At 38.3% G+C, this 14,678-nt stretch overlaps 1 protein-coding gene across 1 annotated transcript in view; it reads right to left on the reverse strand.

Moving 5' to 3' along the window:
• The window catches only part of NBAS (NBAS subunit of NRZ tethering complex), a 182,115-nt gene that overhangs the window by 49,299 nt on the left and 118,138 nt on the right, over positions 1-14,678 (reverse strand). Inside the window, exons 44-46 of the mRNA XM_075706796.1 lie at positions 13,499-13,833; positions 3,380-3,595; positions 2,926-3,128 (exon numbers count right to left, since the gene is read on the reverse strand). Of these exons, the coding sequence (XP_075562911.1) occupies positions 2,926-3,128; positions 3,380-3,595; positions 13,499-13,833 (754 nt within the window). The remainder of the gene's footprint in view (positions 1-2,925; positions 3,129-3,379; positions 3,596-13,498; positions 13,834-14,678) is intronic.

Consider the following 14,678-nt stretch of genomic DNA (forward strand, 5'->3'; position numbering starts at 1 on the left):
TGCTACATCCATCTGGACACCAAAGATAAGAAATTTAGGAGGTACAAATGAAGGAGGCCATAATGTGTTCAACAGAGAAACTGTCTTCCCTGGCTAACTATCCATGAACATGCGTACGGTCATGCGTCGTGGAAAGTCGCTAGTATATCACGTGAGTGATCCTAGGTAATGGTTTAAATTGAATCTTGGATAAGTCTAGTCAGACCACCATCATTACCAAAATCTTCTGGGCTTTTTTTCAGAAGTTCATGATTTCTACTGAAGAGGGAACTGATTTTTGTTTATAGTAGTTGTTTCCATAGGCAAACAAAGAAGTGCCCAATACGTATGTTGTACAAAGTATGCAGATAAAACTCTGCTGGAGAGATTTTATACATACCAATGTAAGACTTTCTACTTTGAATTTTGTGTGCCAGAACTAGAGAGTCAAGGGAGATAAAACTAGTTAACAGAACTGGACAATACTGCTCTTGAAATTACAATATAGGTACCTAACATTAGGCAAATAAGTGTATGTTATATTTAACAAGAAGTCTGATTCTGAGAAGGTGTAAGAGTTTTTAAGCCTGTGATATTGTACGCTGTTGAAAAAATGAAGCCAAAAAGTAAATTAACCTTTCATAAAGGCAATACTTTCTAGAAGGTTCTTCTGCAATAGTCAGTAAATATACTAACAACAACAGATATTTGACTGTGTTTGAAGGGGGGTTGTAGTTATGAAACTGAAAGAAAGTATGCATTTTTGCAATCACAGAAGTGGTGGACTGATGCTTAACTTTCAGGTAAATCACCAACACTACCATAATTTTTCACATCAATACAGGCCCATTTCACTTACAGTTACAATACGTTAATTACATTCCGTGCCACCGTAGATACAGAAAATCCAAGTTCAGTGTTATAACCTTACAACTGCTACTTCAAAAGTTAATTGTCAAAGAAGGAATTTTCTGACATGATCTCTTTCAAAACTATTGTATAAAGTAACCACACTGTGTAATACATCAAAGCTCCAATAAATAAACCCAAAGAGTTTTCCCTTGAAATGTTACATTTATGGAATAGTAGTTTGTCATTCCAGGTACACAAGCAAGACCACTTTAATTGTAGTTTTTGACCATTCACCCGAAATTTAAGTATTGCACCTTAACAGAGGGTGTTACAAATGGCAAGCTGAGCTAGAACTGAGCATCAAACAAAATCAAGGAAAAGCACCTTATTTCACTGAAAGGCTTTTCAAACAGTGTGCTTAGCTTTCCCTCACCTGTGTCCACATCCTCACCATGTCTGTAAACATGTCCATAAGCAAGTATTTTTAACAGTTCTATATTCCCAGAGATGACTACATTCTCTGAAATGCCAGACAAACTAAAACAGTTTCAGCCTCAAACCTGTGAAGAAAAGCCATGCCCCTTCTGGGCTGTAACACATGAAGTACAGAGGCTGCAGCTAACGAAACAGGCAGGACTTCAGTGCAGGACTCTTCTCTCCTCCCTTGCCCAAGACACAACCAGTACTGAAGAAAGGCACCATGACTACAGTGAGTTTAGACTGTTTCTCACAAGTGTTAGAACTGTAATTTCAAGCAGGACTATAAAGAACATATTCAACTAGAAGATCATCATATTGAAGTTAATGCAAACTTTAAACTCACTGTTAACAAGATTAAGATGGTCAACATTAACTGTATTTCATGTTCCTTTGTATCATCCATGTCTTGCCCAGATCTCAACAGAATTATTCATGGAAGTGTAAGTATAAACTGTATGGAAGCTAGTTATTTCGCATTTTCTGTTCTCCTAGCCTATTTCTCCATAATTTTAAGATAAAAGATGACTCAGTTTGCTGGGGTTGCATGAACAGGTTGGTTATCTGGTTTGTGGCATGCCATGGAGAAGACAATTGCTGAGGTTTCGGACTGTGAATCCCAGAAAAAGATGGAGACAAAGCCTTGCTTCTGGTAGTGTGTGGGATTGCTCATAGTATGATGGCACTAACAACAGCAAGAAACAGTAACAATGACAACACTGAAAGAGTTGAGCAAAACAAACCCCTTCCTCATATTAGGAACCTGTTTCTCTCCAAGAAGTTAGCAGGTCGGCAGTGGGGCGGGGGTTAGGGTATTATTGTTGCTTTTAAGTGCTGTAGGAAGCATAAAGCACTCACGCTGTTTAATTTGGAGGTAGGGTGTGACACAAAGGGAGATGGAAGAAGAGCAAAAACTAAGCAGCATTCTTTATGAGAACAAAGAAGAAAAATGTATAGCCTATATTTTAATGACAGACAAATGTTTTTCAAAACCTTGCAAACACAGAAAACCCAAAACCAAACCAACCCAAAAACCAGCTCCCAGAAATACCCCAGCAAGTTATTCCAAAGATGAAAATTGTACTTCTTCCTGTAGGGCTAGCTATTGTGGCAACAGCCATTGCTAGGCCTCTACTGCCCAAATACCTGCATGAGCTCTTTTTGTACCCACCATTTCCAACAAACATACCTTTTGCCTCTGTTTAAGAGGGATGAATTATGTGCAATTGTAAATTTGCCAAAAATTCACAAGTGCACACACACATAATGGAACAGTGCTGTAAAGACAAGGTTTTTAACTGAAAAGCACACTCCAGTGAATAGGATGAGTTCTGTGGCTTGCTTTGTTCAGATTGCCCAGGCTTCCCAAACTCACAAAAATCTGTCTTATCTGAATATGAAATTACAGGTAAGCAGGAGCATGAACGATCCAAGAACTCTTTTTCTGTTACTGCCCAATTTTCTGCAAAACGCATTCAAAGCAAACAAGTACTCACTACAGAAAAAACAACCAACCAACCAAACAAAAAAAAACAAACCCAAAACAACCAAGCAACCCAAAAAAACCCAAAAACCCAGAATAAAGGTTTTTGGGCTTAATCGTGGCAGTGTACTTACCTTAATGTACATACAACTTTTTTAATAGCACATTGGACAATATCCTTGGGAGAAAGATCCAGATCTCCAACAGCCACTTGTAACAACTGTTGTATCATGTCCAGGGGCTGACCATCTATACACATAGCTACTGCTTGTTCATGGATTTTTGCTTTCTTTGACCTTGACAAATCATATAAATAGCCATACTTCTGTAGTGTATCCTGTGAACAGATAATTTTTGAACACAAATTGCTGTACTCTTCATTTACAGGGATGTATCATTCAGAGTCTGTCTTTCTACCAAGATTTAACATATACTACGAAAAAGAAAAGATTGATGGAAGTGAATTTTCAAAAACCAGGTCAACAAAAACAAAGGTACGAAACGTTAATAAAATATGACAGCAGACTGATGTCCATCTCTGCTAGTCATGGTAACACTCAAAAGAAGTATCTGATCAGTAATCATTACCTGTTTGCTGGTTTTCAAGTAAGTGATAAAACTATGAGTTAGTGTTTCCAGATGAGCAAGAGACTGCTGCAGGTGATTCAGAGTTTCTTCATAAGCAACAGATGGGTTTTCAGCATCTTCGATGTCATTCTCAGGTTTTTTTCTTGATTTCTCAGAAAGATGTTTGGCTGCCTTAATAGCCTTCTTAGTCACTTCTATCCTGGCTTCAACTGGCAGCTGAAAAAGATTATATTTAATCATTCATCGTCTGTACACTACTATTTGTATTACAGCAGTGCCTAGAGGTCAGGTGGCTCCATTGTTGTATAGCACAGCATAAAACTAAATGAAGTATTTTATGAGAAAAAAATTTTATTTCTCTTTAGTCATTTATTTAAAAAGGATCAGTATTCTATTACTTTCTTCTGTTGTCTTTCCTTTTATTGATGTTGAATCTGGCTCATTTTAAACAATATGAAACTTCTTTTCCCTAACATTTATGATTTTTGTAGACTACCACCTTATAATCTTTGGTTTTTAATTCTGCATTGAGAGATGTCTGAGGATCATTTTACAAGATTAACTGAAAATCCCAAATGCTGAAAATTAAGTTTAGTTTTGTCAGGTATGCATCACTGTTTGAAATATATCCCTAAGACTGTAATCATAAGCAAGAAACTGTAGGAGGCCTATAACTTTTAAATCCATTTATTTAAAGCACAAGTTATACAAAACAGCAAGTTACTATTTTGAAAGACCTGTACAACTAGACATATCTAGCCATTAAACTGAAACAAGGAAGTCTGGTTTTTTTTTTTCCCCATTATGCTTCTCAGAGTTTGAATTTTTAGAGTCGTATATACACTGAATGAAGTTCTCCCCTACCTCTCCATCTAGCATGAAAGGATTGTTCCAGTGCATCAGAATGGAATTTAGGACTTCAGAATGGAGCCTGGGCAACAATCACAGATTCCCAAGCTTCCAGGAACCGAGAGTATGTTGGAAAAGGATACAGATGGAAATACTGTTTATATAGACAGTACTTGTAGCAAACTGTTGTGCTTTTAAGTCAGGAAAGACACAGCTTCAGCTGTAAGTCCAAAACGAAATCTGAAATATTGTGTAATTATTGTATAATATGTATAATTTGTTAGTTTGTAACTTCAAGTACAGTTTTAAGGATGGTTGCAATATACTTTCTCATAGGCAGAGGAGACCCCTGCCCAAGCCCGCAGCACTAGGTACTTTTAACATTAGTTACTGGAATACTGGACAAAGACATACAAACAATTTCAATTTTCAAGTTGAAATACACAAGAAATGGAAAAAAAAAACTTGAATCTGTATGACACATTGAATAGGAAAGAGGCTGAATTACCACGGAAAGAGGAAAATTAAACTGCTATAGCATTCTTTGTAAGAAAGTCAAATTGATACTTACATCATGAATTAAACTATCCACTTGTAAAGACACAGAAAGCTTCATAAGGATTAGTTAGTGCAAAGTTTTACAGCTTATATATTTTAATTCTCCCTCCCTGTCCCCCATCCCCCACCCCACCCCCCATAAAAACACAGACTGAAATATGTAAGCGTTACTCCTATTTTTTAGTGCTGTTGCCGTGAGCCACAGTAATGGTCTACTGGACATTTTTAATGACAAAAGCAAAATGGGTGGACATTATTGTAACAGCTAAGAAAACTTGCCAGCATCAACAGGGTAAACACAAAGGGTATTTTACCATTCAGTTCCATTCACACCAAAAGAAATTAAGTATGATTTTGTTACTTTGAACAAGGTCTCAATATCAGGTTTTACTATAAGCAGGGAAAAGATTATACACTTCATATCACATTAAAATTTAATGATCACAGATGGATTTATATATATCCATTTTGTAAATGTGATAAAAGATGAAAACAGCTACATATTTTGTTCTTCCCCTTCTACTGTACATTCTAATGTTCAAAATGTGATTAAGAGACACGCAAAAGGCAAACGATTTAAGTATTTCATCTAACTGTTGTATCCTAGAGAACGATGTGAATATACTGCCAGTTTAGAAGTCATGGTGCCATAAGCATATATAGTATAGAACATTAAAAAAAAAAATACAGATTCGTCCCAAGACTGTTATAATTTTGCATTCATATTTGCACAGTGCCAAAATGCAGCACAACCAACATATCATTTCTCTGATGATTTTATTCCAAAACATGAATGGCTATCCTCTGTACTTCTAGTCAGCTTCAGTAATGAGATTTGGTATCATACCCAGTAATTAAAAAAAGTAGCTTAGGGGCTAGTTCAATCTTTGTTTGTATGTGAAGTGAAGTTTTCCTTTCAAAAAACTTTTACAGTTTAAGAAGATTTTTAATTCTATAGGCTATAATGTGTAATGAAAAATCCTAAAAATCTGTTTTCTTTCAGTTTCAAATCAAGGAACATCACAAACAAATTCAGCTCAACAGATTTCACTCCTCAGGGTAAAACCTCATCTCAGAAGCCCACTTCTCCTTTAGAATATGTAAGTATTACTTAATAAAGTATTGTACAAGTAACATTCAGTTGCACATGAAGACACTGACCCTGCCATTCTTATTGCCAGTGATTAGCACGCAACTTTGAGATGATGGAAACAGCTCCCCTCCTTTTAATGTCACAGGAACCTGGGATCCCAGCAACACTGAAACACAGAATGGGTTGAAGTTGAGGTTGGAAGGACCTCTGGAAGGCATCTGGTACAAACCCCCTGCTCAAGCAGGGCCACCTACACCCAGCTGCCTAGGACCATGTCCAAAAGCCCAGCAAGAACTCAATCTGGCCAATGTTGTAAAAGATAATAAAAAATGTTTTTATAAGTACATCAACAACAAAAGGAGAGCCAAGGAGAATCTCCATTCTTTGCTGGATGTGGGGGGGAACATTGTCACTGAGGACAAGGAAAAGGCTGAAGTACTTAACGCCTTCTTTGCCTCTGTGTTTAACAGCCAGACCGGTCATACCCAGGGTACTCAGGCCCCTGAGCTGCAAGACAGGGACGGGGAGCAGAATGGAGCCCTCATACTCCAGGAGGAAGCAGTCAATGACCTGCTACACCACCTGGACACTCACAAGTCTATGGGGCCAGATGGGATCCACCCGAGAGTACTGAGGGAGCTGGCGGAGGAGTTTGCCAAGCCACTTTCCATCATCTATCAGCAGTCCTGGTTAACAGGGGAGGTCCCTGATGACTGGAGGCTTGCCAATGTGATGCCCACCTACAAGAAGGGCTGGAAGGAGGACCCAGGGAACTACAGGTCTGTCAGCCTGACCTCGGTGCAGGGGAAGATTATGGAGAGGCTCATCTTGAGTGAACTCAACAGGCAAGTGCAGGTCAACCAGGGGATCAGGCCCAGCCAGCATGGGTTCATGAAAGGCAGGTCCTGCTTGACCAACCTGATCTCCTTCTATGACCTGGTGACCCGCCTGGTGGATGAAGGAAAGGCTGTGGATGTCACCTACCTGGACTTTAGCAAAGCCTTTGACACAGTCTCCCATAGCATTCTCCTTGGGAAGCTGGCAGCTCATGGCTTGGACAGGCGTACTCTTCGCTGGGTAAAAAACTGGTTGGGTGGATATTAGGAAAAATTTCTTCACAGAAAGGGTAGCCAAGCATTGGAACAGGCTGCCCAGAGAGGTGGTGGAGTCACCATCCCTGGAAGTGTTCAAAAAACGGGTAGACGTGGCCCTTTGGGACATAGTTTAGTCTAGTCTACCCTTAATTGGTTTAATGTGGACTTGGTAATGTTAGGTTAATGGTTGGACTGGATGATCTTAAAGGTCTTTTCCAACCTAAACGATTCTATGATTCTATGATTCTACATCCAGGTGGCTTTTGAATATCTCCAATGTGGGAGACTCCACCATCTCTCTGTGCAACCTGTGCCAGTGATCAGTCACCCTCATAATGAAAAATGCTTCCTGCTGTTCAGATGGAACAGTTTGGTCCAGTTCCTGTCTCTGCCACTACATCCCAGCTTTACTTATTCCACCAACCAAATGTCATGTAGCTACAAGCCAAACAGATATACCAGAATGGAAAGCAAATTACATTAGTTAATTCAGAATTAGGTTAAACAGTTATGGAATAACAAAAGCTGGTTCCCATTTCCTATGGGGAGAAAGAAAAAGAACAGCAAAAGCAAGAGAATTTGTGGATCAAGATAAAGATAGTTTAATACATGAAGGAGAGGGGGAAAAAAAATTAAAAGAACACTAAGTGATGCAAAGGCAATCACTCACCACCTCCCACAAACAGACCAACACCCAGCCAATCTCCAAGCAACAAACGTCTCTGAAGACACCCTCCAACCCCCTGTGTTTTACTGCCGAGCATGACATTACACAACACAGAACACCCCTTTGGCCAGCCCAGGTCAGCTGTCCTGGCTGCATCCCCACCCCACTTTTTGCCTACATGCACCCTACTCAGGGCTGGGGTGTTGAGAGAAAGAGAAAGCCTTGACACTGTGCTAACACTGCTCAGCAACAGCCAAAACACTGGTGTGTTATCAACACTGTTTTGGTCAGAAATTCAAAGCACAGCCCCATAAGGGCTCCTATGAAGAATGTTAACTCTATCCCTACCAGACCCAGTACAGTTCATCTGGAGATCAGTGTAAAAGTTCTAATGCACGTAAGGAACAAGTTAAAGAAAAGCCACTTTTCATAAAGTTTCCTATTATGCAGTCTTGAAGCTGATTTAATTAAAAGAACTATATTAATGGCAAGGTACAAGAAAGTATCTAAAAAAGTACTGATATCAGAAAAAGAGGTACTGTCAATACCCATGAAGAAAACAAGGTCATACAAGACAAAGACTGAACTGGAGCACAGTGATAAAAAGTGATAAAAAGAAGCCAAGTAATTCAAAAGGTAATATCAGAATGCAGTCATGCTATGTAAGAACACTATTAACACATTTCTTGTACATCTTGAGGCAATGCCATGCCTTCTCTTTTTCCTCAGCATTTTATACAGTGTTAAGAAGTCAATCAGCCAGGCAAAAGATACTGAACATTACTTTGAGCTTTTTTTTTTTTTTTTTAAAACTGAGCTTTTTAAACAACTATTAAAAATGGCATTTAAAGCCATTAAAATTGACACAGAAAATGATGCAGGTTAATATCCAGTCATAACAGGTTCCCATTCCACACTCATTTGGTGTGTGGTCAAAATATGGATATTGTACTCCTGCTTAAGCAAGAAGAAAATGGTCAAAAAAGCATTACTGTCTCAGAGAAAATAACAGTCACCTTTCAATTCAAAACATTAAGTTACAAGCAAAGTTCTTCCTTTGCATCAGAAGTTGGAAAAGAAGTTATAAAAGATGGAATAGTAAAAAAAAAAATATCAGCCATAGTTGGAATGAATGTGGCCAAGCCTATGGAAGGCTGCAAGGAAAAGCCCGTGTAAGGAAAATTTCAGGTCCTATTTCTCTATAGAAGACCTAACTTATGATACCACTGCCTTTTATTCTACTTTTGCTGTCTAAAGCTGTAGTCTTTTCTTTGTAATCAACATACTGTGCCCATCCCCATTTGAAGTCTGTGTTCAATAATGAAAACACAGCAATTAAAAAAGTAATTGTTTTCAGTTGTGTTTTTGGTTTTGTTATGTTGGGCTTTTTTTTCAGAGTACTGTTAATCAACAAACATCAGGGCAATGACCTATGAGCTCTGAAACAGATGGTTCTTTGAAGACATAACCCACTCTAGCACAACGACCAAAATGCTGGCAACAAAGGAATAAAAAAAAATCCCCAAATTACCTAAAATGCTTCACACAGATCACATAAAGGGGAATAAATGAGAAATCATCAAGATAGAAAAGTTGATGTGATCATTACTATAATTAAGAATCTATGAAGTCAGCATTATTTAAAAGCAAACAGAGCTGCTAGAAGAAAAGATGACAGACTCAAAACGCATGCAAAAACATAAGCAGTAGTTCCACTGAATACTTGGAATATCTCCCTTTTAGGGAGAAATCTGTTCCATATATGCAAATAGCCTACGCTTACCACTCCAGAGGTGGACTGAATTATTAGTCAGAAAACCTTGAATAGTTAGAATTAAAACCATTTCTGAGCAGAAGTGCCACAAGCAGGAACCCTCTCACTGGTGTGGTCAAAGGATCAATACTTCAGTCCTTCAGTGTGTGAGGAGGGTACTGATGAAGAGTGAAGGATTTCACCTATTTCATTTACCACAAACACAACAGGAATATTGCATCAAGCTCTACCTTCTTCAGTTGAAGACGGATGCTCATATACTGGATCCAAAGAAGAGTTGTGATAATAATGGAAGAAGTGGGGAAAAAAGAAAACAAAACATGCCCCCCACCCCCACTTAAAAAAAAAAAAAAAAAAGAAAAAAAGACACCACCAAAAAAACACCACACACACAAAAAAAAAAAAAAAAAAAGAGCAGAAAACTGCCCAAGGTCAGTCCATTCGGTTTATCAAAATCAAGTTTAAGTGGCATCTGCTGAATGTCTCACTGTGGAAGCAAACTTTGATGACTACCCCTTTAGCACAGCGGATGAAAGGTCTATTTTGTCTCAAAACTAGATAAACTCAGTTTAGCAAAGAAAGGAATTTTGAAAAAATAAACAGTGAATTATTAGCCACTAGAGCAATCAAGGATTACTCTGGATTCACAAGTCACCCTTAACCCCTCAAAAACTGTAAAACATCTCCTATAGGATATGCTGCGGGTCAAAAAATACTAAATTTTGGGAAGCAGTCTGATCCGTCTCATACAGAATATCCAGTATATTAAGCATGTTTCTTTGGGTCTATGATTTATTAAACTCCCACTAGGATGCATCTCTGCTCACACAGTTCCCACCAGTGAATGTCACCACCTCTCTGAACCCTTAAGGTTGAGGAAATGAATCTCACCTTCCAGGTGGTAACTCATTTCTGCTGATGGCAGGAAACATGGGAGAAAAGAATCTCGGAGCTCTTAGAGCTAAGAGCACCTAAAACCTCATCACACCCAATACTACAGGTCAGCGTAACACTGTTAGCTTCCCTTTCACAAGTGCAAACTCCCCATCCATTTCTCGAATTTAGACACTCTGTCAACTCCTTTGCCCAGTCAAGCACTGCTCATTCACAGAATCATAGAATCGTTTAGGTTGGAAAAGACCTTTAAGATCATCCAGTCTAACCATGAACCTAACATTACCATTCATCCACCTTTCCCTTCAGTCACTGCTGGACCAACTCACTCAGAAGGTTAATTATCCTTCAATTTTCAATACTACCTCTTTCATCTCAGATGTCCATTTATTAGTAGCACAGAAGGCGCAACAATGCAATTAGCAGCTATGGCATCCTCACACAATGCAAATACAAACTATTTTTCTATGTGACCAGGAGGAAGATTCTGTAATAAATCAGACCTCCAGCTGCCCTCTCTTCTTTACCAGCCCGTGCTCCATGCTGTAATTACTGTGACATTACAGACAAATGAATTGTCTCATGCTAAAACATGAGTTTTTAAAAAAATAAAAAGAAGAGCTAGCGGGACAGGTGAAGAAGAGGGCCACTGTCAAAGCCTAGCACACTCCTGTCTTTCTCAGTAAGAATGAGAAGTTGCAGAAGTCAGCACTAAATCCCTGTGGTTTCATTCCCTTTTGTACAATTATGCATTCTGCTCCCAGGTTCTCTGTCATAACAAGGGACACGCAAATAGAAGAGGTTTCCTATTACTTTGCTGGCCCATCACCTGCCTCTCCTTACTCCTGTGGATATACTGAAACAGTGGGGGATATTCTGATGTCTGCTTCCTAAGTTTCCACGTGGCGACAACAGCAATGGTACCCTTGAAGTTCAACTCGCTTATACAGCTATGCAGACTACTTCCCATTATCCCTCATCACTTGAGCCTTTTCTTGATCATTTCTGACCAAGAAGGTTTTTAGATGGAGGTGCTGTTCCACAAGGATAACAACAGAGAAGGAGCCAATTCGCCCCTCAGCACTCCTAAAAAACCTACTTACTCTATCTCATAATAAGTTTCCTCTCCAAGTCCACTGAAAAGAACTCCACAAATTTTCTGTATGCGAGAAAACTCAGCTGTTTCAGTGACAGCAGAGATTATTTCATGGTAATGACCATGTTTTTTTGTGGTCCTTTATGTATATTAAATATCAGTGCTTCCATGAAATACGGAAATGTGCATCTGTTATGGCAAAGGGAAACTGGTATAATAAAGTACTTGGCCACAGAACTGGGCTGGAAAGAAAGTGCTGAATTAGAGATTAAAAGAGTGATTGCATGACCAGTACAGCATCAGAACTCGATAAAATTTTAAGTAAACAGTGCAAGCCAAAAGGCAGCTTCTATGTACGAAGCATTTTTCAGATCAAAGTTAGAGGAAAGTGATCTCTGAGAAGTAAGTTTTCAGGTTCTACAGTGATAATTTTTCATTGTACACTTCCACTTGAAAATTGGATGAGATCCTGAGGCAAAACTAGTTGCAAGCTGGTTGAACAGCTGTTTCATTCCCAAACCCAATGCAGGGGACACACTAAATCAGCTGATTTGACCAACTGTTTCGAACACTTCTTGAGTATCTTCCATGGCCAAAAAGTTAAAAGATTTCTGCTATGAAGTTCTGCTTGGCCAGCAGCCACAATAATCCTGCCATCGACATTTCCTTCCTGCTACTCCTATGCATCTTAAGGGAGTAGAGAAACTGTATTAGAATCTGCAACAGATATAAACAAATGAAAATAAACAATGTGTTTCAAAACAGATACAGAGTGGAGTCTATCTATCCTCTCCCACATCATTCATCTGGAATAAATGAGAAATAACCTTGAAATGCCCAAGATACATCAACAGCCACAGTTTCAAGTAGTCACTAGTGGCAATCATATGTAAAGACAGTATTTCCTTCTCATTAGGCAACAGCCATCCCCTGGCTACCTCAGTCCAAGGTCAGGATCTCATCTCAGGATGAGTGTCAGTCTTTCCTGATAAGCATGAAACACTCAGTGTGTTTATGTGATAGAAAGGATCAAAACACCTGAAGACAGTGGTTCTGAACAAGCTTAAGAGACAGCTGATGGGACTAGCCATAAAAAGTGTTGGTCTATTAGTAGCATGACAGACAGATCAAAGCATAAATTTGGTACTGACAAAGCTTTTCATTTTCCCAGGATTTCAATGAATAGCAAATTTTTTTTCAACAAATTCTGGTATAGATGCAGGTTAGACGGGTTCTAATAAATTCATACTAGTATCATGGGAACACGAAAACAATATCCAGAGAGAGAAAAAATGACACCTCATTGAATGCAGTGAATAAACACCTCTGGAAAATGAGCACAATTCAGAATAGAAAAGATAAAGACACAAAAAACCTCACAAAACATCTCTATCATCTTTTCATTTCAGATTACGTTAGTGAAGACATCTCAAGATCTTTTAATAACAAAATATCTAAGAAATCTCATTGCTTTTGTGCTTGGCAGTAAAGATACATCAGACATAAGCACAGGTAAAACTTTACGTTAGAAATATCCTTGTAAGTAGGTTTCACTGGGCAAAAAGAAATTGCAGATCTGGTAATATATGTTACAGACATGAAAGCATGTTCTTTCAATAACAGGCTTTCAGCCAGATGGAGATTACGACAGAGTTTATCATTTATATTATTACAGTGCCTAGAAACCATATGCGCTGGCCCAGAACGCTTCTCTGTGGAGCATCCTATTCAGAATGCAAAACTCTGGTACTAAACACAAGCCTGCAGCACAAAGAATTTTAGGATCAGCAAAAGTAAAATAAATAAATACACAAGAAGGATATCTTATTCTCTGCTGAACCAGAATACAGGGACTTCGGGGTTCCATCAAAAACCCTCTTATGCACAGAGCCAACTCCTCTAACTGAATAAAAATCTTTTTTTTTATACTGGCAGTCATAAAAACAAGAGGTAGGCAGAGGAAGGTAGGTTTATGAATTTATCTATAAAAACTGTAAAATGAAAAATGTAAAAATTTGCTGGGACTTTCTCCTTGATACTATATTCAACTGCGCCTCACCTGAGGCCTGAAATTCTTCAAATATATCTGCTTACCTTTGTGACAGCTTTTGAAGAAAAGGTAATTGCATCAATGAAAGTGACAATGTCATCTGGATCAAGTCTATCCAAGTACTTTGAACATATATCATACCCATGTAGCCACTCATCCATGGTTTCTGGTATTTTTTTAATGAGATGGTGATCACCATTCCAAAAAAGTTTTTGTAACCAGGCAGCATAAACAGAGCTTGGTGACAGCATACTGCCATCTTTTTTGGGAATTTTGGGAGCCAGTTTGGAAATAGATAAGATATTTTGGCTTGTAAGGATGGGCTCCAGTGTTTCCAGAGGGTTTTCATTTTCATCTGTTAGCTTTTTGTAATTAAGACCTATTGACAAAAGGAGAAAAAAGCAAACAAAATAAAAGTTATTCATACTTAAATCTACTCAAACTCTACATTTATGTGTAAAACAATCAGTACTAAACCAGTAACTGCAGAACTAGAAAGACTCTACTCCACATCCTTTTAGAATCATACATACTGACAAGACTGGGGAGGAAGACAGTTTGTATACAGGTAATACTGGGATTTTATGATGTCCTGATGTGTGTAAAATCTCTCAAACCCTGGAAGATATTTTAACATGACATCCTGATACAGACTAAAAAAGCTGATTCTCAAAGAAGCAAGAAAATATATATATATTATATTGAATTGTGCTACTATTTTTTTAATATAAATCCTAGAAAACCTCATGCACTCACCTCTTTAGTTAAGTCTTCATTAAGTAAAAAAAGATGTATTCTATTCATGTAACAATTGGCACCTACTACCTATCTCAGCAAAAATGCGAGGCACTAACCACAGGTAAACTAAGTAAGGTCAACTAGAGACAGGACATGTAGATCCATTTACATGAATATCTATACAACACAAAAGTCCTGTTGCTACTTTGGTTCCTACAGGAAGAAAATTCTTGCAAATTATTCTAGCAACAACAAAATATTTCTAGCAATAATAGTACTTTATGCGTGTAATTCCTAAGACAACCGACTTCCATTGCCATGTGTTTCTTCATGTACTTAAGGCCTACAGCCTCTACAAAGACTTTGATGTTGTTCCTTGCCTACTGTCTGTAAATTACGCTGAACACTAGGAATTTTAATTAAGGGTGTAATACAATAGATTTAATTTTTTACTGTACAAAGTGACTAATTTATGTCTGATGTACG

The sequence above is a fragment of the Pelecanus crispus genome, chromosome 3, assembly GCF_030463565.1.
Source record: "Pelecanus crispus isolate bPelCri1 chromosome 3, bPelCri1.pri, whole genome shotgun sequence".
NCBI lineage: Eukaryota > Metazoa > Chordata > Aves > Pelecaniformes > Pelecanidae > Pelecanus > Pelecanus crispus.